The sequence below is a fragment of the Rousettus aegyptiacus genome, unplaced genomic scaffold (genome assembly GCF_014176215.1).
Source record: "Rousettus aegyptiacus isolate mRouAeg1 unplaced genomic scaffold, mRouAeg1.p scaffold_m13_p_16, whole genome shotgun sequence".
Lineage (NCBI taxonomy): Eukaryota > Metazoa > Chordata > Mammalia > Chiroptera > Pteropodidae > Rousettus > Rousettus aegyptiacus.
The window spans coordinates 51,432,242-51,458,724 of NW_023416291.1; the positions used below are offsets into that span (position 1 = coordinate 51,432,242).

Below are 26,483 nucleotides of genomic sequence, written 5' to 3' on the forward strand. Positions count from 1 at the left end.
CTTGACAAACACATCATTGAGCCTGATGCCCTCCCATACCCCTTCAGACAGACAGGAATGTTCTCATTTTATATAGGTGGCTCAGAGAGGGCAAGCAACTTGCCCACGGCCACATAGCCTGATATGATCCGGCAATTCCATTCCTAGGTATATATCCCAAGGAACGGAAAACAGGTATTCGGACAAATACTTGTACAGAAATGTTTACAGAAGCACTATCGGTACGAGGCAAAGGGTGGAAACAATATGAATGTCCAACGACAGGTGAATGGATAACGCAAATGTGGTGTACCATACCGCAGAATAGTATTCTGCTCCGAAAAGGAGTGAAGCACTAACCCAGAAACGTGGATGAACCTTGAGCACATGATGCTCAGCGAGAGAAGCAAGACACCGAAGGCCAGCTATGGCATGATTCCGTTCATATGAAATGTCCAGAAATAGGCAAATTCATAGAAACAAAGCATTTTAGAGGTAGCTGAGCTGAGAGCAGGGAGTGGGGAGTGGTGCTAAGGGGCACGGGATTTCCTTCTGGGGGGAAGAACATGTCCTGGGACTGGATACAGGTGGAGGCCGCACACAGTGGGGACTTTCCAAATGCCACCGTGTTGTACATGTTGATATGGTTACTGGTTAGTTTTATGCTGTGTGAATTTTACTTCATTTAAAATTTAATAAAGTTCCCAGAGTCACCCTCCCGCTGGTCTTAGGTCATGTCCCTGCCCCCGACGAATCCCAGCAGCCAAAAGGATGCAGTGCTTTGATTGGCCAGGCCTGGTCATGTGCTTCCTAGGGGTAACAGGTGAATGGATGAGTGGTCAAGAGTCCCATTCCGACTGTGGGTTTGAGAGGGGAAAGAGTGAGTACTTGGGGGCCTGATGCTTTCCTCAAGCCTTGTGCCTGTCATGAATTGAGATTCTCCCAGAAGGGATGCCATTTAAAAATTCTTACGAAGGTAACTTACAGGCTCATATTTGCCCTGGGAGGATCCCCCAGATTGGGGACTGTTACCAGGGGGAAAAAAGGGGGAGAATAATGCTAAGAGATAGAGAAAAATTGCAATGTCCACTGTACTGCCCTTTTCTGGGGAAATACTTGTTACACATAGTTTGGTCGGTGCCAAACGCATTCATGACTCCCCATTGCCTGTAGGATAAGAGTCCAAAGCCCCAATTTAACAATCAAGGTCTGCTCTGAGTTGAAGTTAATCTGAGGTACATCTGAGGTACATCTCCAGCTGGCCACTGGGCTCTGCTCCAGCTTGGTCATATTCAATATTGCCATGAGTGTACATTTGTGGCTGGCAAGAAACTTGGAGGTACAGGGAACATACTACAGGCCAGAAAGAGGATTCCAAAAAAGAAAAAAAAAATCTGGAAGGGTTGGACCGTCTACAAGGTAAAGGGGAATGAATACATACTGAAGTCCTCCCTTTGGGTGCAAATAAACGGGACCTCTGGAGGGCGATACAGACTTAACGGAGCAGCAGTTCAGTTACAGACGGAAGTTAAACTCCCTAGGTTCAAAATGTTACTTTCTGGCTGTGGGACTTGGAGCCACTTATAGCCCTCTCTGTGTATCAATTTCATTGTTTATAACATGGAGATAACATGTATCAGTCATGAATTCTGCCAAATGCTCAAATTACTATTTGCATTATGTTTCTCTTTAACTCTACTCCCTTTGCTCACGCTGATGTACTTAAACAGGAAACATTGTGTCGCTTCAAGAAGTCACTTATCCTAGATAAAAAAAAAAAAACCCATAAAACTAGATACAGTAACAACAAAAAGTTTACTGCAGCTCTGTCATTCTGAACCCAGTCTTCATTAGAATCTCCAGCTGAACTTTAAAAAAGGGGAGCTCTTTGCAACAATTGTAGTTTAAAGGTTCTTCACTGCAAGCTTCCTTAAGAGACAAATTGCTACGCCCCCCCCTCCCATTTTTGTCCCTTTACCTGGGGCAGCGGCTTTGAGAGGTGAGTCTCAGGATCATATGTAGAATTGGTTAAACCAAAACTCCGGGTGCATGCCCAGCGTTTCTGATTCTATAAATACAAGGACACCAAAAATGGCATTTCTAACAAAGTTCTCAAGTGATGCTGAGCTTGCTGGTTCAAGGACCACTGATTTACTCATAGAACCACTGATTTACTTATATTCAGCTACATAAATAAAAAATTTAAAGTTGTATTGACATTAAAGTTGCTGCTTTTTTCTTAGCATGATCTCCAGCTGGCACAGTCCTGCCCTAAATTAAAAAGTACAGTGTTACCCTGATAGCCATCTGATCTTCAGAGTTACTGTCTGGACTTATTGACAATCCAGTTATTGATTTTCTGGTACTGTTCTTTAACGCAAAGTATCAGCCACACCACCTAATGAATCCTTGGCTGATGCTTAAATGAAAACTGGAGGCGCGGGGGGGGGGGGCACTCAAACAAAAACGACTTTGAAGAAGGAATTTTAATAACTGCACAAGGATCCCGAAATAATAGGAGGAAGTCCTAATGTCTGAGAGACAAGTGGCTTACAAGATCCCGAAAAAGATAGAGGGATGTGTCTATATTCATCTAAATACAGTTTATACAACTCGTTGTGAAATCATGGGATCACAGGTAAATTCAAAGATCGTTTTTTGACTCACTCAGCATTATACATTTCGTGAATAAAACGAGACGCCTTGATCATTTTAATGGAGCACGCGATCAAATTTGCGTCATTCAAATTAGCACCACTAGCATCACACCGTCCTCTTGACTGTCCCCATTTTACAGATGCTCAAGCCGAGACTCAGGGGGAGATGCCAGTGGACCAGGGTTGCCATGATGCAGAACCAGGATCGGAAAATCAACCTGCAGTTCCAGGGCCCCGGGCTCATTCCATCACACCGCAGCACGCTGCCAGGAACCAAAGGTGTCCCTGGAGCTCCCGCCAAGCCCGGGAGGCTGGGGCCCCGGCGGCTCCCCGAGGGAGCGCCCTCGTGGGCCGCAGCGCGCAGGCGCGGCGCTCCCGTCCCGCCCCCGCCCCCCTCCACGTGCGGCGCACACCTCGCGCTCCCTCCGCCGGGCTCGCCTCGCGCCTCCCTCCCTCCCTCCTCCCGCCCCTCCGGTCCGGGCCTCCCATTGGCTGAGGACTTCGTCCCTCCGAGAGCAGCCCGGCCGGCCCGCGCCAGGCAGGAAGTCCCGCCCCGCCAGCGGCCTCCCGCGCTGCTGATTGGCCCAGGTGGCTGTCATTTGGAGCGGCGGGCCCGAGTCGGCGGCGGGGGCCCAGGGTCGGTTCTCGACCGGAGCTGGCGGTGGTTTCCGGTTCCGCGGGGCTGGCGGGCGGGCGGGCGGCCGGGAGCGGCGGCGGCGGCGGCGCCTGACAGACAATGAGGGCGGCGGGGCGGCGCTGAGCGGCGGCTGCGGCGGCGGCGAGCGAAGCGGGGCCCGGGGGCGGGGCTGGGCGCCAGCCATGGACAATCAGGTGAGGAGCGGCCGCGCCGCCCCGGCGCAGCCCGCGCCGCCCGCCCGGCCCCCGCCCCGCCGCCCGCCCTCCGCGGTCCCGGCCTCCCGCCCGCGCTCGGCTCGCGAGCGCCCCGCTTTGTGCGCGCCCACCGCTCCCGGGCCTTTATGCGGGGCGGGGGCGCCCCTCCCCCATCCGCGACCCCGGCCGGCGCGCCGTGGACCCTCCTGGGGACCTCGGGCCAGCCCAGCACGGAGCCCCCGGGGGCGCAGCTCGAAGTCCCAGTCCGGCCCAGAATCCACTGGGACACCCCTCGGAGACCCGGCTTAGCCCGGAGTCCCCACCGGCGGCCCAGACCCCCCTGGTCTCCTTTTATGACCCCTACTCCGACCTCGAGCCCCCTGCGACATCGCTTGGCACCCCAGCCCAGCGTCCCCACAGGCGCCCCCGGGGACCCCTCGGATTCCTCGATCTGGCCTGTACCTCCTTATCCCGTTGGGCTGTGGCCCCCTTCCTCCCCGGACCGTCGGCCCTGAGTGGCCTCGGACTCCCGGAGTGTGCAGCCTACCGCCTCTTCCCTCCCTTCAACCTGGGCGGGGGTGCGCGGCCCCCAGAACCCCCGGGACCGCAGTCTGCCGCCCTCTCCCTCACACCCTGAGCCTTCTTACCTCTCGTCCTCTTCCAGGCCTGAGCCCCCTCTCCCCTCTGACCCCGCCCCTGCTTTAGCCCCCGTGCCCCTTTCCCCTCAGACCCTGTCTGGGTCCTGGGTCTTTTCCCACCGGACCCAGGCCTGCGTTGAGCGTCAGGGTCTTTGGACCTGGGCTGGCGTCCTCAGACTCCTTTGACCCACTCTGCTGCCTCAGCCCCCTCTGGTTGTAAGCTGTGGTCGCCCCCCCTGAGACTCCAGTGCCTGTGGGACTGCGTCTTTCACCTTCAGACCCTCTTCTCCCGGACCAGGCAGTTTCTGGTCTGACCTGGAGCTCGCAGCCTTCCCACGCCAGGTGCCTCACCCCGCTCAGCCCCCGCCTCTTAGCCCTGGGACCTTGGTTTACTCTTCCCCACATTTCCCCCTAATCTGATCTCTCTCATTCATCTGCTTCCTCTGACCTCAGTCGGGCTCCCCTCACTGACCTGCAGTCTCCCCAGAAGCCCAGGGCCTCCTCTCCTTACTTTCAGGGTCTCCCATGTCATTTCCCCGTCCCCCAGCCTAACGCTGTGACTTCGAGCCACTACCCTCTCCCTCCAGCACACCCTGTTTTCTCTGCCCTGGCCAGCGTCTTAGCGCCTCCACCAAGAGAGCCTTGCTCCAAACCCCTGGTGGTTGCCGCCCCTCCATGAACTCCCCAGGGCCCCACTTCCTTCCCGGGAAACGGAGCCAACCTTTCGGTTCTGTAAGCCTCAGGCCTTTTGGGCCTCTGGCCCCCACTTCGCCAGCTCCGTGCTCTCTCCTCTTCAGTACGCAGGCCCCTTCCCTTCAAGCCCAGGGCCACTGCGGCCCCCAGCAGAGGCTCATTCGTTTCCTCATCCTCCCCTCCTGCCCCTGGCTTCCAGGGGCACAAGGCCAAGAAAAGCAGTGTGGGGGTTTGGGGGTGGCAGCTGAAATCTCCCCGCTAGCGAGGGCAGGTTGGGCGTCTCTGGCTGCTGGCCCATGGCGGCAGCTCTGTCTGGTAAGGTGCTCCGTGGCTGTGAGGTTTCAGGGGTGTGGGGCGGGAGGCCTCCCCCCGCCCATCCCAGCTGCCGGTGGTGGCATGGGATCATTGAGGCTTGTGTTTGTGGCACCCTCTCACCAGGGTTTCCCTTGTGGCTTTGGTGTCACTGTCTTCTCTGAGAGGTAAGGAAGAGTTTATGGTGGCTGAATGGTGGGTTCCTGCAGCGTGGTGCGAGTTCGTTTCCTGTGAATGGACTCCGCTTATTGTCTCCATTTTAAGTTCAAAACAAAAAATATAGCTCAGTGTCCCCTTTGAGCAGAGCCCGCCTCTGGGAAGGGCTTGTTGGGTACCACACAGGCATAGAACACCCTTCCCGCCTCTCACCCCGCCCCCCGCTAGTCTCCTGGGGAGATGTCTTAGGCTCAAGTGTGTCCATTCCCCTTGTGATGTTCTGAGCCCTGGCTGCCCGGACGGTTGTCATTTGTGTAACTCGAATGGTAAGAATAGGTGCCGTTCTTGGTCTGTGACAAAGATAACAGCCTGGCTCGGCGGACCGGGCCCAAGGCTGCGCTGCCCAGCGCCGTGGTCACCAGCCCCTGCAGCTAGCTCTCTGAATGCAGGTGAACCAGATTGAAAATGCCGGTTCCGCAGTTGCACCAGCCACACCTTAAGGGTTCAGTAACCCCCCTGTTTGAGCTGTTGTCCTCCTTGTCGGGCAGCATGGAGAGGTGGCAGAAAGTTCCATCGGACTGTGCTTGTCTAGGTCCTTGCAGAAGTATTTGTAAGTGAAACTGGGCCCAAAGGAAAGTATGTGTCACCCCGTAGACTGATTCTCCATCCTTGGCTCTGTTTTCATGAAAATTTGGGAGCAACCCAGGAACTCTGTTCCTCCCTGACAGGGATGGCAACCCCTGGGGAGGTGGAAGAGAATGGTGTCTTGTGGCCAGCTAGGCGAGCTGGCTGTCAGGGTTCCAGAATGCCTTCTGGTGTGCGGCGAAGCCTTTGAAGCCAGTGGCATCTCAGCCTTCTCTTCTCCCCTCGGACGTCCCAAGCCTGTAGGTGCCTCCGTCTGATGGGGGACAGCAGGACTGCCCCCTAAGGGCCTGCTGGCTTTGGGACACTTTGCTTCTGTTTACTTTCCTTCTGTGTTCTCTAGAACCTTCAGTTCAGCTAGGAATGGGGGTCCTGCATATGGCCCTGGGCTCCCAACTTCTCAGTGCTGAAGGCTTCCCCCATGGGCAGGAAAAGCCTCTCTGGTTCCCTCCACCCATAGTCCAAATCTGGGGGATGTTATTTTAGGGGTGAAAGGGTGATGTACTGTGGAGGGCAGGTTTTTGCTCACTTAGGGGTCATGTCAGGGAGGTATGAGATTGATCTCCAAGGCCTGGGGAAGGGACGGGCGTGGCTAAAGGGTGACCAGATGCTGACAAGGCCCGGAAAGAAGGCTGGGGAGGGGTCTGGGCACGGGGGTGCCTGGCGAGCTAGATGCAGAGTCGGCACCTGGTGGCCCTGTTCTCCGATGGGTGTTGATGCTGGTCCCTCAGAAGGCTCTCCCGAGTCTGAGTTTGGGAGCAGCCACCGAGACTGTCCTCCGTTCCGGAAGGGGAGGTTTGTCGCCAGCAGCGACAGCCCATTCTACAGATGTGGAAGCGCGGGGCCAGGGGGGCCCCAGGAGGAGGCGCTGCTGGCGGGGACTCCTAGGGAGCTTGCTCTGTCTCTGAGACCTTGCGGGACACACTGCCGCGCAGGCGGCCCCCACCCAGCTCTGAGATGGGTGCTTGGAAAGTTGTTCTGCCAACCTTTTTGTCCTGAAGTTAGCATGTTGCAAAGCGCCCGAGAGCAGGGACCCGAGTCCTGCCCCACTTTACGTCTGTCGTCGTCTGCAATGGGGTTTCGCCCGAGCTTTGCCCACCGTCAGTTAAATCACAGCTCCTCATACCCGGGGCCGGCACAGCGCCTGTGCGTCTTGGGCACCTCGTGCGTGCGGAGCACGTGCGCTGTCCCAGGTCCCCTGCCAGGCCGGTGAGGCTCTGTCTCCCAGGAACCCGAAAATGAAGGGTCACAGGCGTGGCCGCACGCTGCCCCTGAGAGCCCCCACAGAACGTTTGTCGAGTCCTTTCTCATCCCTTTGTCATTAGTTTGTGCCCTGGGTGAAAGGGACAAGGCCAGACAGGACCAGCGAGGGGTGACGCGCGGGTGCTGCCGCCAGCCCCCTGTGTGCCAGGGCCTCCTGCAGCGGTCGCCGAGAGGCTCCTGCCCTTGCTCCTGTCCCCAGCTCGGGGCGGGCCGCCCTCTGCTCGAGAGGGCTGTGGCGGAGGGACAGCCTTGGTCTCCCTGCGTTTCTCACGGCCTCGCTCGGTGGCTGCTCCTGAGAGCCCACCCTGGGTCTGGAGGGAGCAAGTTCTTCGAAGTGTTTTACTTGGGCCTGTGTCGCCATGCTTGGGGGACCGGCCCCTTCTCCTACGTCCGTGTGTGTGGGCCACGGCGCCCGCGGTCTGCTGCGTGCAGTGGAACTTGGCAGCTCACCCCGACTGACAGGGGAAAATGCTCTTGAGGCTGTCTCCTCCCAGGAGGGGACCGAATTGTCGCATCTGAGGGAAGCATCTGAGGGAATTAGACGCAGCGGCCAAGCCCCAGGCATAACCAAGCCCCAGGCATAATTAGGCCGCTTGGTAAAGTGCAGACTCCTGGGAGAAAGGGCATCTGTTGAAGAGAATTCCCGCCAGAAGATCAGGGGAGTCTTACAGGTGAACTGGTGGTTAGAGACCTGCCTTCTGGGGCCCAGGCTGAGGGCAGGGCTCGTGGGCCGGTGGAGAAAGGGCACCAAAGGGACCAGCTTGCTCTTTCTCTCTGCCAGGTGCGCGTCTGGGAGCTCCGTGCTCTGGGGAGGAAGCGCCTGGTGAGCTGTGGGCTCTGTTCACACCTGGCTTACAGGACTCGGAAGTCTGGCCCTGGGGTTCCAGACGCTCTCCGCCACTTGGCCTGGAAGGAGGGCAGTGCCCAGCTGAGGCCCTCTACCCCAGGTTAACTGTCCCCAGATGGCCCGCAGAGCCCTTGTGTTGCTCTGTCTCCGTCCGCAGGTTTTCGGGATGATGCCCCAGAAGTAAAATAGTTAACTTTTTCCAGGGCAGGCCTGGAATACTTGTCTTTGCACCAGGCTTCGGTTGGGGAGTGGGTGGCAAAGTGGCCCCTAAGATGTTGGGACGTGGTAGTAACTGAGACTGGGTCCCAGGGCCACTTCCAGCTACCCACTTTGGTGTGCATGGAGCTGGGACAGTGAGGTCCTTCATTCCAAGGCAGTCCTGAGCTTAGCCTACGCCTTCCTCGAGAAAAAGCTGGCTGATTTGCCTCAGTTCTTTGGTTCTGATGAGCAGTGGAGAGGGCCAGGCAGAGTGAGGACGGAGTGGGGCGGGACCCCTGGAGGTGGACTTGGCTTAGCTGTGCTAACAGTGTCGTGACAGGCCGTAGTCATTGGCCAGGGCTCGAGTTCTTGCTGCCTCTAGTTCATTGTAGCTTGAATGTCTTACTGAATCAATGACTTTTAACAGTGGCCCAGAGCCTGTCATTGCCCATCTTTATTTCTTAGAGCATTCCACATTCGGGGGAGTACACCGGAGTAATAAAGCAGTCACTGGCAGCTAGAACCTGGGGCTGTGGAGGCTGAGTTGGCGCCAGCGCCCCGGGCACAGGTGCCGCCCGGTGAGCTGTGGGCCTGGCCCGCCAGCTGCAGAGCTGACCCAGCGCTGCTCAGAACCTTCCTGTTTCCTTTGGCCTCTGGGGCGTGTTTTTGGTGCTTGCATTTTCCCCTTGCCGGTGGAACTGTGGTGCCGTTTCTCCACTGTTACTGCTCCGCCACCCATGCGCCCTGGGTAGGAACCCCATGTCATCAGACGTGCCGGGAGGGTGCTGGATCGGCGGACGGCAGAGTCCAGGGAGCTGCCTCCTTACGCCGGCGTTAACCCCAGGGGATGAGAAGTCGCCTGCCGGTGTATCCCCGTCGTGATTACGTGCATTTAGTTTCCCACCTGTAACTGTCCCGGCGCTCAAAGGATTGCTTCGCGATTTCTCAGGGTGAAAAGGTTGGAGAGAAAGGCAGAGTTTCTTACACACACGGAGGTGCACGTGGTGATCACAGCTTCTCAGGATGCTGCCAGTACCGCCCGGGTCTGTCCGTGCTGGGCGTGGTCCGTGCGCGGCTCTCGCCAGTCGCTCGTGCTTGATTCGAACATTCCATGTTTATCCAGACGTTCAGTCCCTCGTCTCTGGCGTTTCATGGGGTACTTCCATTTCCCCCGAATGTCCCCAGTACCCCGACTCACCGCTCCTCGGCATCCCAGCACCCCAGCCCCTGGCTCTCCGAGTTATTCGAGCCTCCTGGGCGCTCCCGCTCGGTCCACTCAGCGGTCCCGCAAGCGCTCGCATTGCAGGCTCGTCCTCGTCGCCTTTGCCCGCCACACCCTCCGGGCGCCTCCATGCCGGCTGCTCGCTTGCTCATTTCTCCTTCTCTGCCTTCAGCCCCGACGCCGCCGCTTGCCTGGCCCTTCGCTCACATCCTGTGTCCTCGCATCCATCAGCCACTTAACATGGGCCGTCATTTCTGTTACGGGGACTCTGAAGGCTCCCGCCCAGACGATGCCTGCCCCTCCCTCCAGCGAGTCCCTGCTCTTTTCCCAAGGCACCCCATGGGGACTGCCCTGTGCTTGGGGAACTCCTGCCCGGTTTAGGGTGTCAGGGTTTCACAGCTGCTAAGTGCCCAGAGCCTCCGTCAGCTCTTAGTGCTTGGGGACCTCGCTGTCCTTGTGGGCACTTCCTCTTGGAAAGCACCACTTGGAACTCGCTGATCTAGGATGGCCCTCTACTCTGATTCATGAAGTGTTGTTGGTGGCTCATTACCGTGGTTCCAAGAGAGAGATTAAGAGGACGATGGCGATGTGGCCCCTCGGGGGCAGTAGTGGACAGCCCAGGAGCAGCGGTGGGAGGAGGCGGGCGCCGTGGAGACAGAGGGGCGCGATGGCATCCGGCGTGGTGGGCTCTGGAGAGAGCAGCACTTTTCACGCAGGGGCTTAAGGGGCGGGTGGAATTGGGTCAGCAGAGAAACGAGAGTGGGGCCCCGCAGGCCGCGGGCCAGAAGGAGCCGAGGCGGACAGGAGTGGCGGCGTCGGTGCGTCCCAGGGCGGCCAGTGTCTGAGCTGGAGCGGGGGGCGTGCGCTTGTCCTGTGCGTCCTCCGTCCCAAGCCTCTCGGGCCGCCGCAGACGGTGTGATCACTTTGTGCGTGCGCACATGGGCTGCATGAGATACGCTTCGGCCTCAAAAGGGTCAAAAAGTGAAAAACGAGCATCTCAGACTTGAGGACGCGGAGAGGCGGGAGGGCGGCGCCCTGTGTGTTCGGACTTTACTCTGAGGGCGCGGCGAGCGATGAGATCGGTCTGCTCTGCGGCCACGATGAGATCGGTCTGCTCTGCGGCCACCTGCGGCCGAGCAGCCAGAGGGAGGCGAGGAGGGGACGAGGACGCAGGTGGCAGGGCCCGCAGAGAGGAGGCAGGCGTGGGGGGGCTGGCCCTGGGGACCCCCGCGGTCAGAGCCTGGGGCGAGACTGGGCGGAACGCGCCCGAGTGGGAGGCTTCTGGTGGGGGGGGGGGCGCTGGGGAGCCCTGCGCGGGGGTGGGGGGCGTCCTTTGGGAAGTGTGGCATCCACGCCACCCACGGCTTCCTCCTGGTTATCTCAGCACTTAGGGACAAGTGTCCGCCTGGCCCTGTCTTCGCGCGGTTCTTGCATTTGATACTAGGTGTCGGGCTGTGTCTGTGGGAGGTCTGGCAGCGTCGCACCCAGGGGAGTGGCCGCTGGTGATGGGTTCCCTGGCGGTTTCTGGCCCCCTGGGTGCGGCAGGCTTCGAAGTTTCGTGGCTTTGTGTCCAGCGGAGTGGAACTGGCAGGAGCGGCCTCATGTTTGAGGGTAGAGTGTCCAACGCTGCATAGTGCAGGGACCCTGACTTTTGGGCTGCAGGTCCACCTATGACCTGTCCCCAGGTGACTTGGAGCTCACCCCTCCATTCTCGCCATTCTGCTTTTAAAACCGAGCCAGCATTTGTGTGGATGACTCAGGTGACCTTGAGGGTCTCTGTTTTCTGAGAGGCTTTCTGTAGGATGGAGAATGAAAATGCTTTAATCAGGGAGTGCGGGCGTCCTGACCAGGGAGGCAAACTGGCCGAGTGGCTAACGGCACCAGGCCCTTGGGTGACGCGCTCCTGGGCCGAGTCTGGGCCCACCAGCTGGGCCCCCTGTTGTGTGCCATGGACAGCTCCCTCATGGAGCCTCGGGCTCCTCCGGAAGTGGAGGTAACTGCACCCCAGGTTGCACCGTTCTGTTCCATGAGATCTGGGTGAGGTTGCTGGCTCTGGACAGGAGCCCCCCCTTCCCCCCAGGAGCCGACATTCGAGCGGAGCAGATGAGCCTTTAGCAGGTCGAGTTCTGATGTTGAACAATGCTGAAAAGACAGATGATGTGGTGGGTGCTTTCCTATTGGGTGGTCAGGGAAGGCCTCCCTGACGAGGTGACAGTCCAGCCTAGACCTCAGTACGAGAAGGACCGTGCCGTGGGGCAGAGCACCTGAGGCTGAGGCAGGAACGGGAGGCTGAGGCGGAGGGTGGGGAGGGGACGTGGGGCCTGGCCTGGGCGTGCTGAGGAGCGGAGGCACGGAAAGCAGGTGCACAGTGCCCGGGCTGCCGGGAGCTCCTGGAAGCTGGTCATGCTCTGGCCATGGTCCGCGAGCCCACGGGCCTGCTCGGTGTTTGTGTTGACCGTGCCGGCGTTGACCGTGCTCTGAGCACGAGGAGGCGGGGCGGCGGGCGCCCCCTGCGCCGGGCTGCGCACTGACCCTCTGCCTCTCTCTTCCTCCCACCAGTGCACTGTCCAGGTGAAGCTAGAGCTGGGGCACCGGGCCCAGCTGCGCAAGAAGCCCACCACCGAGGGCTTCACGCACGACTGGATGGTGTTCGTCCGTGGCCCGGAGCAGTGCGAGATCCAGCACTTCGTGGAGAAGGTGGTCTTCCGCCTGCACGACAGCTTCCCCAAGCCCAAGCGTGGTGAGCGCCCCCGACCCCCCGCCCACGGCCTGGCACCTCCCATCGGATGTCGCTTGTCGCAGGGCTGCTGCCCACCTTTTCCCCGGGGCGCAGCTGGGCCCACGTCGTGAGGTCCTGGCGCGCACCGCTCCGCGTGCCCGGCCCGGAGCGGCCCTTCCCTGACCCCGCGAAGGCCCCCTCCCTCCCTCTGCCTCTCCTGCAGCTGTCGCCTTGTCCCTTCATCGTGGGGAAAACGCAGGGAAGGCGGGGACTGTGTCTCCTGTCACCGTTCAGCCTCGGGCTGTGAGAATCCTCCAGAGAACGTGGTCAGTGGCCCGTGGGTAGGAAGGGCGACTTGCGCCCACCCGGTGAGTGATCAGGAAACGGCTTATTGGGTTTGGTGAGAGATGTAAGATCTCCTGCCGTTTGGAGCAGGACGTGTAAGTGTAAGCGGCGCCCGGTTCGCCGCTGCCCGGTTCCCCGCTGCCCGGTTCCCCGCGTCAGCCCACAGACTGAAGTCTGACGAGCACGGGTGCCTTGGACGCGGTTTCCGCAGAGAGCTCGCTTCCTGTGACCTGGTCGCCTGACCGGGCAGAGAGTGGGAGCTCGCCCGCGTAGGGGGGCCGGAGAGCCCTTCCCAGGGATTCGATGGAGCAGTCGGGAACAAAGGTGGTGGCCAGCTTGTGAGCTCTGTGGGGGCCACGCCCGCTCCTCACCGTGGAGTCCCCACCGTAAAGCCTGGCATGTCGCAGGAGTCCGTCCAGCACACCGCGCGCCCCCTCCGTCAGTGGTGTGCTCTGTCGAAGACTCGGAGGGGGTGATTTTCAGTAGAAAGGTGCGGATTCGCTGGGAGTTAACGTTTGAGATGGGTGTTTGACACCACTAAATGTTTCTCCAATGGATGTGTGGATAAAGGGAAAAGGACTTTTTGCCAGCAAAGTGCCGCTGGGTGGGAGGGCCCCTGCTGGGCCGCCGACCCCTCTGCCTGCAGCCCGGTTCCAGGCCCAGGGGCTGAGCTGGGAGCTGGTGGACAGCACAGCCTCAGGCAGGAGCAGCAGCACATGCCGGGGCCACTGGGGGCCTGGGCCAGCAGTGGCTCACTGTCCAGTTGGGGAGATGACGTATGTTACAGAAGCAGAAACTTCTCGTTCAGAAGGGGAGGCGACCCAAGATTCCTGGCGGCTTCGCGGCCATTCCTTTTCCTGTCAGCTTTCAGCTGTTCCCTTCCCTCATTTCTCCTTTCCTGAGTCTTCCCCTTCCCTCCCTTCCCCCTTCTCCCCTTCCCCCCTTCCTCTCTTCCTCTCTGAGCATCTTGGAGGAGAACAGATGTTGTTACTGACGGTAGCAGATATCTAAAGCACCTCATGACAATAATTATCATTATGATAACATGATGCATGCCACTGATCAAGCACTCCAGCGGGGTCTCCGTCCATTCTTCCCACAACCCTTTTTCAGGTGGGCAGGCAGGCTCAGGGGGGCCAGGTAAGCTGCCTGAGCTCTGAAGGAGGGGTCTGCACACTGGCCGGGGGCCGGGGGGCCTTTGGCACCGGCCTCGCGCATCATTCGTTGTCCTCCGTGGTTGCTTTCCAGCGAGTAGAAGCTGCGGCTGCCTCTCTCTTGGGCCCTGCTTGTTTCTCCAGCAGCTTCCGCCCCGGGCTCTTCCCGGCCTCCCTCACCGGCCGGTCCTCTTCCCTTCTCTCCGATGGGCCCAGCATGATGGTTCCATCCGCCTTTACACTGCTCATTCCGTCGTCGTCCCCACAGGGTCGGTAACCAAGCGGTGACTGGAAGTGGCAGTAGCACTTGTGTGTGTTCTGCACTCAGCTGGTCTGTGTGCTGTGCTCCTGACAGCCCTGCGACCTAGGACCTCCCAGGACCCCTGCCAGCTAGGTGCGGACAGTGGGGTTCAGGGAGGCCAGTAACCTGCTTGTGGTCTCTGAATTCCAAGTGCCTGGAAGATGAGTGATGAGTGAGGCCCACTTTCTTAGGGTGTAAGTTTGCAGACAGTTTAAATTAGTAGTTGAATGAATGACACATCTTGCAAAGTCTGCATGAAATGTATCAAAGAGTAAATGGCAAGGTAGCTGTTTGCCTTGAACAAAACTCACTGGGATTGTACCTTGCCAGTTGTCAATGAAAAATGGATGAGTAAAGAGCTAGCGACTTTCTACAGGACTCTAGCCTTTGAAATTATACGTAATGTGCTTAAAAAGTGTCTTTCAGATCGTGTGTGCACATAGCAGACCTGACAGAGAGGTGGCAGGTGGGGAGTTTTCTATGTCCCATCTCGTTGCTGGTCACACCACCCCGGCGGCACCTCTCTAGCCCTTTCTGGATCACGTCCTTCCTGAACACTTTAAATTAGTGAAAGCGAATCTGCTTCTTAGTCTTCATCCTTCAGATTAAAAAGATACTTGTTAATTTACCAGCATGGAATTCTCGACTTTGTACTAAACTCCAGCGCCTTATCCCCCATCCGCTCTGAATGTTTTATGGAGCTGGAGGCTGTGAATGAAGAGCAAACCAGCTTACCTTTTGGGGGCGTCCTCTGGCCACCAGCTGTAACTCGTAGTTTCTTTGCTCAAAACACCTCAACAACCTCACGCTTCGGGCCTTTTTTCCCTGTTCCGTTTCCTCCTTCGCACCATCTTAGCACACACGTCGCTTCTCCCCTTCCGAGTGAGGGCTGCGTGCCTCGCTGGGGTTTGCCGCTGTGTCCTGGGCGCTGTCGGGCCGAGTGGCTGCCTGCTGAGTATTTGTTGAGTGAACGAATGGATTCTTCAACTCCGTCAACTTGGTCGGTGTCTTCTGACTTTCCGCTCAGGAAGAGGAGGACACGGGCAGCCTGCCTCTGCCTCACACCCCTCCTTTTGGGCGCCGAGACCGAGGCCCCCAGATCTGCAGGCGCCGGAAGTTGTGAGCCAGGGAGCAGGCTTGGCTTTACTGGCCGGTCGCTGTCGGACTGTCAGGGGGGCTGGGATCTCACTCATCTTCTCTGCGAGCTCTGCGCCACTCAGAGGACACCAAGGTCATGTCAAGGTCACACGGTTCTTTCCTTATTATTCTTGGTTAAAATTCAGCCCTGTTTATTCCTGTTTGGGCCCTGACTTTGTGACTTCTCTTTGCTTCTCCCTTTTCTCCCATTGTATTGTGTCTTTACCAGGCCTTCGCCGCCCCCCCACCCCGCCTCCTCAGTCATTTCATTAGGTGTTGGGCCCCCCCCCCCCATTTCCTATGGCTCTCTTGTTCTTCTCTAGTCGGGACTGGCCCCTGTCGAGACCACCTCTTTAGCCATCCCCCTGGGACATTCCTTTACTGTTCTCTTGGGGGAATTTATTTGTTATCCTCTGTTTTGGTTTATTTTCTTGTTTCTCTGGAGTGAGTAATTTTTCAAGTGATGTCCCAAGAGATTAGCAACTTAGGAAATTCTGAAGAAATGTGTGTGGGAAATGAACTCTGACTCCTAGTATATTTGAAAGTGCCATTATTCTGTTCTCACACTAGAATGATAGTCTGGTTGGGCATAATATTCTAGTGAGAGAAATACTGTCACTGAGAGCTCTGAAAATGTTTGCGTCTTCGTCTTTTGAGAAGTCTTGACGCAATTGGGTTCTATTGCAAATTAGCTTTTTCCCCCCTCTGGGAGCGTTTAGGATATTTTTAATGATGTGTTTTAGGATATTGTCTGTGGTGTTTTCTGACTATGTTCCTTGTGCTGGATGTTTGGTGCACTCCATTTAGTTCTGGAAAGTCTTCTGTTTGGCAGTTTTTTTCCATCTATTTATTATCTCTTTTTCTGGGATGCTTATTATTTAACTTCTGTATGACTACGTCTTTTGTCTATAAAATGGGAACAGTTATATCTGTCTCAAGGTCGAAAGGATTAAATGAATTAATATGTATTAAGTTCTTAGAGTATTGCCTGCACACAGTAGGTACTTTATAAATAGTGGCTGTTGTTAGTGTTTGTTTAATCTGCTGAATTGTTTCTTCATGTTTCAGTTAAAAAAAAAAAACCTTTTGCTCTACATTCTGGGAGATTTCCTTGGCTTTATTATTTAGTCTTTGCACTGAATTAAAGAGTTGTAAGTACTGTGTTTGTAACATCGAGAGCCCTTTCTTAGTCTCATTTTCCTTTTTAAAAGCACCTTGTTTTCATTTGTTGGGCATATCTTGGATCTAAGGACAATGACTACTTTCTCTTTCGTCTTTTTTTGTTCCCAAGTTCTCCCGTGGGCTTTGATTGTCCCTTCCTTCAGGCGGGAGCTCTTCTCCAGCACTGGTCACCGGCAGACTTCTGCTTAGGGAGACGGGCTCCCCATGTCCTAAACAAGGAGGGCTTTACTCTGGGTCCGTTTCTATCCCGTGGGCTTTAGCTTCCTCCAGACAGCTTCACCCGCCCCCCCCCAACCACCCAGATTTCCCCAGAGGGAAGCTCGAAACTGCTTGTGCCTGGAGTGGGGGTGGGCGGCGGTGGGCGGCGGTGGGCGGCGGTGGGCGGCGGTGGGCGGCAGGAGGGCTTCAGCCTGTCATTCAAATACAGCCTCTCCTTTGGGCTTTTTTTTTTTTTTTTTAATAACTGCTTTCCTTAGATCAAAGCCACACGTGATAAAATTCACCCTTCGAACGTGCGCAGCGCTTTTAGCACATTCATGAAGTGTGCAGCCGTCACCACCGTCATCCTAGAGAGTGTCACCCGGCAGGTGCACGGCTCCTGGCCGCCGTTGGCCGTCACGCCCCTCGTCTCCCCTTTCCTCTCCAGCTCCCCCCTGCCCTTCACGGAGCCCGCAGAGGCCACACCTCTGACCTTTCGCGGCTCTGGCCCCAGCCGGCCCCGCCGGCCCCACTGCGCCCCGCGGCGTGTTCTGGGCCGCAGCTTCCTTTTCCTGTTTTCTTGCCCAGCATGCCTCATCCACTTGGGCCTTCCAGAAAGCTCCCCGCGGCTCACGTCACCTGCCTCCGTGCGCCACTCCACAGCTTTATGCCCCTTCGTGTCTGCCGATGGTCGCCGTGGGCCCCCAGGGTGTGGCGCTCGGCCTCCCGCGCTGGCCTGCAAAGCTGTGCTGCTCCGTCTTCCCATCCCCGAAAGGATGGCCATGTTTCAGCCTTGGAGGGCCCGTCACGTGACAGGCCTCTGGCGAGAGGCTGAGAAAACGCACAGCAGAATCTCTTCAAGGTTTATCGTCTGGTAGGGACGTGGAGATCAGATGTGACATGTCATGTGCTCTTGGAAAGATAACTGCCCTCAGCCGGAGTAAGTGACCTGGAGGTCAGAGGCCAAGGGAAGCCAGGTCTGTTCCCGCTGGGAGGCGGGCCCGGACTCGGGCCGCGCCGGCTGCCTGGACTGGGGCTGGGGCTGGGAGCAAGTCCGCAGGCCTCTCCCTGGCCTCCGCCTCTCGCGTCCCTCCGCGCTTGGGGATTTTGCAGTGAGGACAGGCCACCCTTCCCCTCTGCTTCACGTCCACTTTCCTTCCTGGGTTCGGATGAATGCGTCAGGCGTTCGGGCCCAGAGGGCAGACTGCGGGGCGCTCACGGCGGACGGGCGCGGGCGGAGCACGGGGCAGGAGCGTTGCCGTCGCTGGGGAGCCCGCGCCTCTTCCCTCAGTCCGCTCAGACAGGATCGAGGGGCTCCGAGAGACGCAGGCCCCGGCCTGGCCTCCCAGGCCAGGTTACTTCCGCCCCGCGTCCATCTCCTTCGGCTGAGGACCTGAGGGAGGCGTGGCATGTGCCAGGCTCAGCAGTATTCAACAGAGGCTCATCGAATGCTTTCGAAAGGTCCGGGCCTGGGATGTGGCACTGAGTGAGACAGAGCTGATACAGGGATTGAGAAAGACAGGGGAAGCACAGGAAATCCTCTGATGAAGTGACAAAGGCTGCTGGTGGCCTGTGGGAGGGGACCATGACCTGGGGATGCGGGAGACGCAGAGCAGGGTGCCTGAGCAGGCTGAAGTGATCTGAGATCTGAGGTTCACTGGGGCTGGACCTGAGGACCTGAGGCCGGGCTGGCGAGAGAGCAGGCTAGGGGTGGCGAAGCTCCACGCAGGCCCCCTCAGGGCTGGAGGCTGGTCCCGGGGTAGGTGGGCAGCCACCAGGGGCGCGGGCAGGGTGTGGAGTGAAGAACGACCATTCCTGCTGCCCATGCAGGCGGTCCCTGGGAGCGAGCTTGAGGCAGGATGGCTAGTGGGGCCCCGGGCAATGACCCACGCAGGAGCCACAGGGCGCGGGGCAGCCCAGAGCAGTCTGCAGGGGGGTCTGATAATAGTGCTTGATGACAGACGAGCCGTGGGAGAGGGAGGAGTCGGGGCGTCCTCGATCCTCAGGCGCGTGGTGGACAGCCCCGGTCCCGAGCTGTGGGAGCCTGGAGAAGGCGTGGGTTTGCAAGGGGATAAGGAGCTTGCTTTGGGGCAGGCTGCATCTGAGGTACCCGTCCAGCACCCGTGCGTGGATGTCCCAGGAGCAGGAGACTGGCTGCAATAGAGATTAGGGTGGAAGTCACCTGTGACGCTCCCATCTGTGGGGCCAAAAGGGTTTCCCCAAGTCCGAGCCACGAGCCCTGCCCTCACTCCCCTGGTTTGCAGACTGGGCCTGTGGAAGGCCGTCCAGCCAGCCCTGTCCTGGAGGGTTGTGAGGGACGCCACGCCCCCCCGCCTGCCAGTTTTGTTTGGATAGATGAGATACGTGAGATGTTTGATGAGATTTTTGAGAGCCGAAATTTTTTAAAGAAAAATCTTAAAGCATTTTAATTTTAAAAAGTTGCTTTTCATTATGTTTCATGTATTGGTTTTTAGTCATTTCTGGCTTACTTAAAAGTTATCTGATACATATTGGCATAAAGATTTTAACAATTGGCAGGATTTTTTCTGCCTCCCAATACCAGTGGCCTCTGGGGAGGAGGGATGGAGGACAAGGGGGATTTGATCTGTGTTGTTCTGACTTTTTTTTAAAGTGGGAGAATAATATTTTCATATAACTTGCATAACAAAAACGTATGTGTCAGACATTGACTACATTCTGGAGAGTGAGATTGTGGGAGATTGTTTTACCTGTATTTTGCTATTCTTAGTTTCAGGTTTTTTTCCCCCTTAAACTCTGGGGTCAGTGAGTCTTTGTGTCACTTGGGAATGCTTTTATTAGGTGCTAAAATGGGCCCAGGAGAGAGTCCCAGCTGAGTCAAAGTCCTGGCCACCTCCTGGCATCAGGACGCACGGTCGGTGAGCGGTGGAAGGTCACCGACGCTGTCGTGGGAGACGGGGGCCCTGGGTCTGGCGCCTCCCCCCGCCGCGCTCACTGCCCTGAGCTGGTCGCGCTCGAGCAGCCTGCGGCCGGACTGGCTGCCCTGCCTTAGCTGGCCTCACGCCCTGACGCCCTCCCGCCACGCTGCGCTGGGGGTTCCTTCCTCCGGCTCTGCCCTTGGAACCCCGTGACCTGTCTGGCGTGGAGTTCAGCACTCACGGGGGATCCGGGTCCTGAAAAGCTGGAGAGCCCCAGAGAGGAGGCTCGGGGCGGCAGGGCCTTCTCACAGGCGCGACACTGACGCCGTGTTTTCCCTTTCTTTTCAGTGTGCAAGGAGCCCCCCTACAAAGTGGAGGAGTCGGGATACGCTGGCTTCATCATGCCCATCGAGGTGTACTTCAAGAACAAGGTGGGGGCGCGCAGCCCGCGGGAGACGCAGTGGGCGACGGGCCCCGCGCTCCCTGGCGGCAGAGCGGCCGGCGTGGGCGCGCTGCGGCGGGAGTGCGAGTGGCGGCCGTCTCTCCGGGTCGCCCGGCCACGTCCCGTGGCCTGGCTGTGGCTGCGTGTCCGGCAGCAGGCGGCTGGTTCCGTGAGGTGGGCCGCACCTCTGAGTCCCGTGTTCGGCGGCCTGGCGCAGGGCGGGGCCGGCTCGTGTTACTGATGAAAGGGCAGTGTCCAGGGATGCTTTCTGCGGGGAAGGCGTCAGCAGGGGCGGCCTGGGGGTGGGATTCCAAGTGGTTTTTGTTTTATTTCTCTCCACGTGTGTTTTCTGTGCGTCTGCCACGAGCGTGTTGACGTGCGTCGTGTTAGACGTGAGGCTGCGGTGACAGGATGGCGTGGCCCGGACGGCTAACAGGCAGTGGGGCTTGTCGCTCAGGCCCTAGGGGCTGGAAGTCCAAGGTCGGGGGCCAGCCCCTCTTCCCAGTCACCGCCTCCTTGCTGTGTGCGCGCGCAGCGGAAGGGCGAGAGAGCGGTGGGGTCTCTTACCAGGCGCTAATCCCCTTCCTGGGGCTCACCTCCCCGAGGGCCCACCTCCTCACACGCCACCTTCGGGGCTTAGGGTTTCAGCATGTGAATGTTGGGGGGACACGTTCAGGCCATGGCTTTTTTTTTTAAAGCCTTTTAATTAAAATCGAAGAAGAGCCTTCCTGGCAGCCTGCCTCTGCTCCTCCTCACAGATGCCACCAAGAGGCCATGGTGACCTTCCCTGGCTCGGAGGTGGCTGAGAGGTGGCTTGGCCGTGGCTGGTGCTTTCTCCCAGTGCAGGCACCTCGGCCGTCTGTCAGGAGGGGGGCTCCCTGGGAGGCCTGCGGACGCCGCAACCCCCTGAGCCCCGCGTTGGTTCCCGGCTCTCATGCAGCCCACCTGGTGCCAAGGACCTCTGCGGGTGGCATTCAGGTGCGCTGCTCCACCAGGGCCTGAGTGACATTCCAGCAAGTACCACGCAGCGGGATTCAGCTCTGGGGCTTTCTGGAGCCCAGTTCCCAGAAGCCTGGGTCCCCTGAAACTTCGATGGACTCAGAGCTTGAGGGCCTGGTGCCCGGCCAGCACTGGGGGCAGAGCTCAGCCTGCCTGCAGGGCGGAGGCTCATGCCTTTTCGGGAGGGGCTGGGAGAGACGCAGGGGGGCCCTGTGCCCTGCAGGGCCACCTTCCCACCACCTGCTTCAGGAGGCCAGGCCAGGGAGGCCTCTTGCTGCGCTGGCGGTGGGGAGGCACAGGGACCCACGCGGGGGACTCAGTCTGGGGGCAGGTGTTACTGGTCTCCGCAGTCCCTGCGGGGAGCCCCTGGAGGGCATGATGAGGGTCGTCCCAGGGTGGGTGGGAAGCAGTCCGCCTGCAGAAAGTGCTGCCGTTCCCGGAGGCGGGCGGGGGTGGCCGGATTCTTTTAAGCGCCTCTCTGGGTTTTGAAGATATTTCTTTGAGGCTCAGATGCGGTTTTGGACCCCACTGGTCAGCAACCGTTTGTCTTCTCTGAGACTTCTCACTTCACTTCTCGCTGTCCCCAGGGGTCTCCTAGTAGGCCCTGGGGCGGGGGCACCGCTGGGGCCAGACGGTAATGCGGGGTGACTGCTGGGTCTTAGTGCCTTCCTGGCCGGGGGTCCTTGCTGGGCTTTGGATTGAGGGAGGCAGGGGCGCTTGTTGCTTGTGACTCAGCTTGAACCTTTCCCTGTGGTGGCCTCTGCCACCTTCGTGCCTCAGACCTTTCACAGGGTGGTGGTGAGGCGCATGCGACCTTGTGTGTCTGGCGTCTTTCACTCAGTGTGTTTTTGCGTTCATCTAGCTTGTAGCAGGTGTCAGAATTTCCTTCCTTTTCCTGGTTTTCCGCTGTGCGCCGATACCCGTTTGTCTTGTGCACTCACCTGTTGACGGGCACTGGGGCTGTTTCCACCTTTTGGCCGTTGCGAATCGTCTGCTGCCCCGACGCAGTCCTGCTGTGCACCTGTGCGAGTACCGGCTTCAGTTCCTTCGGGTGTGCACATGGCTCTGGGCTTGGAATTACTGTCGTTATGGTAATTCTATGTTGAACTTTTTGATGGACCGCCATACTTTTCCACCAAGGCTGAACCATTTTACATTCCTACCAGCAGCATGTGAGGGGTCCAGTTTCTCCACGTCCTCCCCAACACGTTATTTCCTATTTTTGCTTATTAATGTTTGAAATTACAGCTGTCTGAGTGGGCGAATGAGATGGTATCTCATTTTGGTTTTAATTTGCTTTTCCTAGTGACTGACGATGCCGAGCGTCGTCTCGTGCTCGCTGACCATGTGTGTGTCTCCTCTGAAGACGTGTCTATTAAAATCCTTTGCCCACGTTTGAATTGGGTAGTTTGTCTTTTCGTTGTAAGAGTTCATTGTGTATTTTGGTTAGGTGCCGTTTTTGAATGCCGACAGTAAAGCACATTGCTGGGCAGAATGAATATGTCACGTCACGTGAACTTGCCTCAGTTGGGAGCTCAAGGTCATTGAAGGGGAGACAGAGGGTCGCCCTCTGATCATGTGTCAACACAGCCGCCTCTGCGTGCTCTGGCTGAGTTTTCCCTTTGGCATGTGGACGGAGTGTTGGGTGTGGCCTGGGAGAGGGAGTTCCCACGCTGCTGCTGCCCCGGGACAAGGCGTGTGCCCAGACGAGCACATTAGTTCCCAGGTGTCCTAGGACGGATCACGTGACTGGAGTCTTGCTGAAGTGCTCCCTTTCTATCTGCTCCTTGTCTGAGAATTGGCCAAAGGTATTTGAAGCCTTCTCATTTCTACCAGTGAATTATATCTTGTGCCCTGGTCGTCCACTAGAAATAGGTAATTAAAAATTTTCTAGTAGCTACATCAAAAAAGGTCAAAAGATCCAGGGAAAACTAATTTTAATAATGTAACTTATTTAACCCAGTGTATCAAAAATATTATCATTTCAACATGTCGTCAGTATTTTTAAATTACCAAGTTATTTCACACTCGCTTTTTCGTGCCGTCTCTACAGTGCTGCATGGGCTACGCTTTCTGCACATCTGGGTTTGGCTGCCTGGTTCTATCACAGCGACTTGGTCTGCATTTAGGTTCCACAAAACTCAGCGTCGGAGAAGTAGATTCACAGACACAAGCTGCTCCGAGCGTATGTAACGCTCGAGGAATGGCCGAGTAGGGGCTGCCTCGTGGTCATGATTTCTTTCTAACTTTGAATTTTGAAATAATTGTAGACGTGCAGAAGAGTTACGAAGACCGCGCAGAGCTCCCTTACACCCCGCGTCCTGCTTCCCTCCCGTTAACAGTTGACGTGGCCGCGGCACGAGGCCAGGGCGGAGCGGCCGGCTGCGCGCACGGTGCTCGCAGGAGCAGGCGCTGTTCGGCCCGCCCGTTTCCTGCTCGTGTTCACTTGCTGTTCTCGAATTCGTCCCAGGACACTCCATTGCATCTGGCTGCCTCGGCTCTTCCACCTCTAGTCTGTGACACCTTCTGTCTCCCCTCTTACGACCTCGACGTTGTTGAAATGTGCGGGTCCGGCGTGGTGTGGACGGCCCACCTCCTTGGCTTTGTCTGGTGTTTTCTCCTGATTAGACCAGGGTTGCAGATTTTGGTAAGGTAGCTGCAGAGGTCAAGAGCGCCCTTATCACACCTGAGTGGGGCGGACCCGATACCGACTGACTGCAGGGGGTGTTAGCCTCGATCTCGAGCTCAGGGTGGTGTCGGCTAGGTTTCTCTGCTGTAAAGTTACTACCTGCCCCTTTCCACACTTGGTCAGTTAGGAGTAGTCACTCAAGTCCGGCCCACACTCGGTGCCGCTGACGTCCGTCTGGGGGAGACGCTTCGGAACTCGACGGCTCTCCTATTTCTTCCCCGTATTCCGCCCACCCGTTTTAGTGCCCATCGGCGTTCGGTGCCCATTTCCATCTCCTTCCTGCTTTCGACATCTGTTAGTTGGATTTATCCGGAAAGCATGGTTGTCCTTCTCCCCCATTTTTATGCAGTTGTCGATTTATATCAGTGTGCCTTTGTGGGTATCGGGTCTCCCCCACTTTGGGTTCTAATCCAGGCCTGTTGTTTATTTTGTTGTTCAAACCGTCCTCACGCTGGCAGGTAGGCGGTCCCTCAGAGGTGCCCCTGTGATCATGTCCCCGTGTGTTTCGGGGTGCTTCTTCTCTTTCTGACACCACAAGGACCCCAGGCTCATCTTGGTCCTCTGCCCTAGAATCAGCCATTTCTCTCAGGAGCCCCTGTCACTTTAGTCGGAGAATGGAATCGAAAAGCCAAGGTCTGGGGGCGAAGTGTGCTCATTGCTACTGGGGTGTCACTGTGTCTGAGCCCCTCACGTGGCAGAACCGGGAAACGTAGCATGCATACTGACTGCCCCCTTCTGTGTTCATTCCCCTGTCTATCTGTCTGTCTGTGTATTAAAATAAACATCAGCCTGTGCTGACGCCCCCAGCGCTGGCCTGGCGCTCTGGCCCGGCGCTCGGTCCGGCTGCCTCTGTGGCTTATTTCAAGCCGCTCTGGGGGAAGGAAGCTGGCGGCCAGTCCCCGCAGTGTCCTTGCTGACTGCTGTAACTCCAGTGTGCCCCGAGCACTTCCCCGACTGCCGAGCAGCCCCCCGAGCACAGTGTCTGGGTGGTGTTCTCTGTGTCTCTGGCGCCCGTGGCCAGTTAAACCCTGCTCTGCAGGTGTGCGTGACGCCCTTTGCCTCTGTCTGCCGGCGGGGCTGTGTCCCGCCTTTGCCAGCCATGGCCCGCACCTGCCTCGCTGAGGCGGGGGGGGGGGGGGCTGTCCCCGCCCACCTGGTTGCTGTTGGTTTAGTTGTATTCGGGAGACTCGCTCTGGGGCTCGCTGTGCGTAGTCATGCCTGCACCGCGACGGAGCCGCTCGGGACAGTTTCGTCCCCCAACCCCGTCACGCTGTCCCTTTGAAGGCAGCCCCTCCGCCCCCCTCGGTCCCCCGAAACCACTCAGCGGTTTTCCGGCTTGTAGTTTTGCCTTTTCCAGAGTGTCATAGAAACAGACGCCACAGCATCCAGCCCTTTGTGTCTGGTGTCTCTCACTCAGCAAGACGCGTCCACGCCACGCTCTTGGTGTGAGGGAACCGTCCTCGGGACGGCCCGCACGCGCTGCCGGGGGCGCACCTGGGCGCCTCCCGGTTTGCTGATGACGAGTGTTGGCCTACAGCTTTTCCAGTGAACGAAAGTGCAGTTCGCTCAGTAAATGTCCAGAAGTGGGATCGCTGGGTTTGGGACAGGCACGTTTAGCGTCGTAAGAAGCTGCCTGACAGTGTACAGTGGCCGTACCCCTCTGCGCCGGCCCGGGCAGCCGGTGAGGGCTCTTGCTGCCCTGCGTTCCTGCCAGCGTTGGATGAGGTCGATGGTTTCCTTTTTGCCTTCTTAATGGGTACGCAGTGGTAGCTTACTTTAAAAAAATAGCTTTATTCAGGTATAATTTACATACCATGTAATTCATTCACTTAAAGTGTACATTTCATTGGTTTTTAGTATATTCAGAGTTGTGCAGCCATCACTAATTCTAGAACATTCTCATTACCCTAGAAAGAGACCTCGTTCCCATGAGCAGTCACTCGCCCGCCCCCACTAATCCACTTCCTGTCTCCGTGGATGCACCTGCTGTGACCTTTCTCGTGGATGTGCTCACGCACCGTGTGGCCTTGGTGGCGGCTCCCTTGGTCAAGTGTGGTGTTTCTAAGGCCTGTGCGCGTCGTAGCATGCATCGGCGCTCACTCTGTTTTATGGCTGAATTCCGCTTCTTTCCGTAGAGGGACCACTTTTTTCTGTTCCTTCATCCGTTGATGGGCGTTTGGGTTGTTTCCACCAGTGAGCTATTTTGTATATGGGGTGTGTGTGTGTGTGTGTGTGTGTGGGCGTGGACCTGGGCGTGGGACCGCCGGGTCATGGCGGCCTGTGACGGACCCCTCAGCAGCCTCCGGGCCGTCTTCCACGGCAGCTGCAGCAGTTTACATTCCCACGGCTGCGTGCAAGGCTTCCAGTTTCTCCACATCCTCACCAAGATTTTTTCCTTTGGATATGAAGTGGTATCATTAGGTTTCGGTTTGTGCATTTCCCTGATGGCTGACAACATTGAGCATCTTTTCATGTGTTTCTTTTTTTGCAGTTCATATATTTTCTTTGGCGAAACGTCTTTGCAGAGTTTTGTCTTTGTTTTCATTGGGGTAGGTATTATTATTGAGTTTAAATAGTTCTTTATACACTTTGGATGCAAGTGCTTTATGCAGTATATGATTTGCAAATATTTCTCCAAGTGGCTTGTTTTTCATTTTCTCAGCAGTATCTTTTACCCAGCAAAAATTTTGAATTTTTTTTTTCTCCTTAGCAAGCTTCTTTCTGTGCTCCTCAGGGGGAGTTGGGACAGATTCGTGGGCCAGCGCCTGTGGATGCCGGGAGCAGGGTGCACTGCGTTTCCTGAACGTGGCGGCTTGGCACCGCGCAGCCAGGCCTCCCCTGCCCAGCAGCCGGCGTGCCCTGGGGCGCCGTTGCCCCCTCCCTTGACTGGCCGTCACCTTCGCAGTTGCGGACAAGCTCTCGGCTGTTCTTTTGAGCCGAGGCCTGGTTGATGAAGTCTGCAGCCCTCTCAGAGTAGGGCTA

General features: G+C 57.5%; 1 protein-coding gene across 2 annotated transcripts in view; it reads left to right on the plus strand.

Annotated features, from left to right (window-relative positions):
• Window positions 1-3,254: 3,254 nt before the first annotated feature.
• The window catches only part of MLLT1 (MLLT1 super elongation complex subunit), a 49,417-nt gene continuing 26,188 nt past the window's right edge, over window positions 3,255-26,483 (plus strand). Inside the window, exons 1-3 of one of the 2 annotated variants that reach the window (XM_036234036.1) lie at window positions 3,255-3,467; window positions 11,998-12,178; window positions 19,720-19,802. In XM_036234036.1, coding sequence (XP_036089929.1) covers window positions 3,456-3,467; window positions 11,998-12,178; window positions 19,720-19,802 — 276 coding nt within the window. In that variant the 5' untranslated portion in view covers window positions 3,255-3,455. The remainder of the gene's footprint in view (window positions 3,468-11,997; window positions 12,179-19,719; window positions 19,803-26,483) is intronic. The other variant, XM_016145159.2, reaches the window with a different exon arrangement.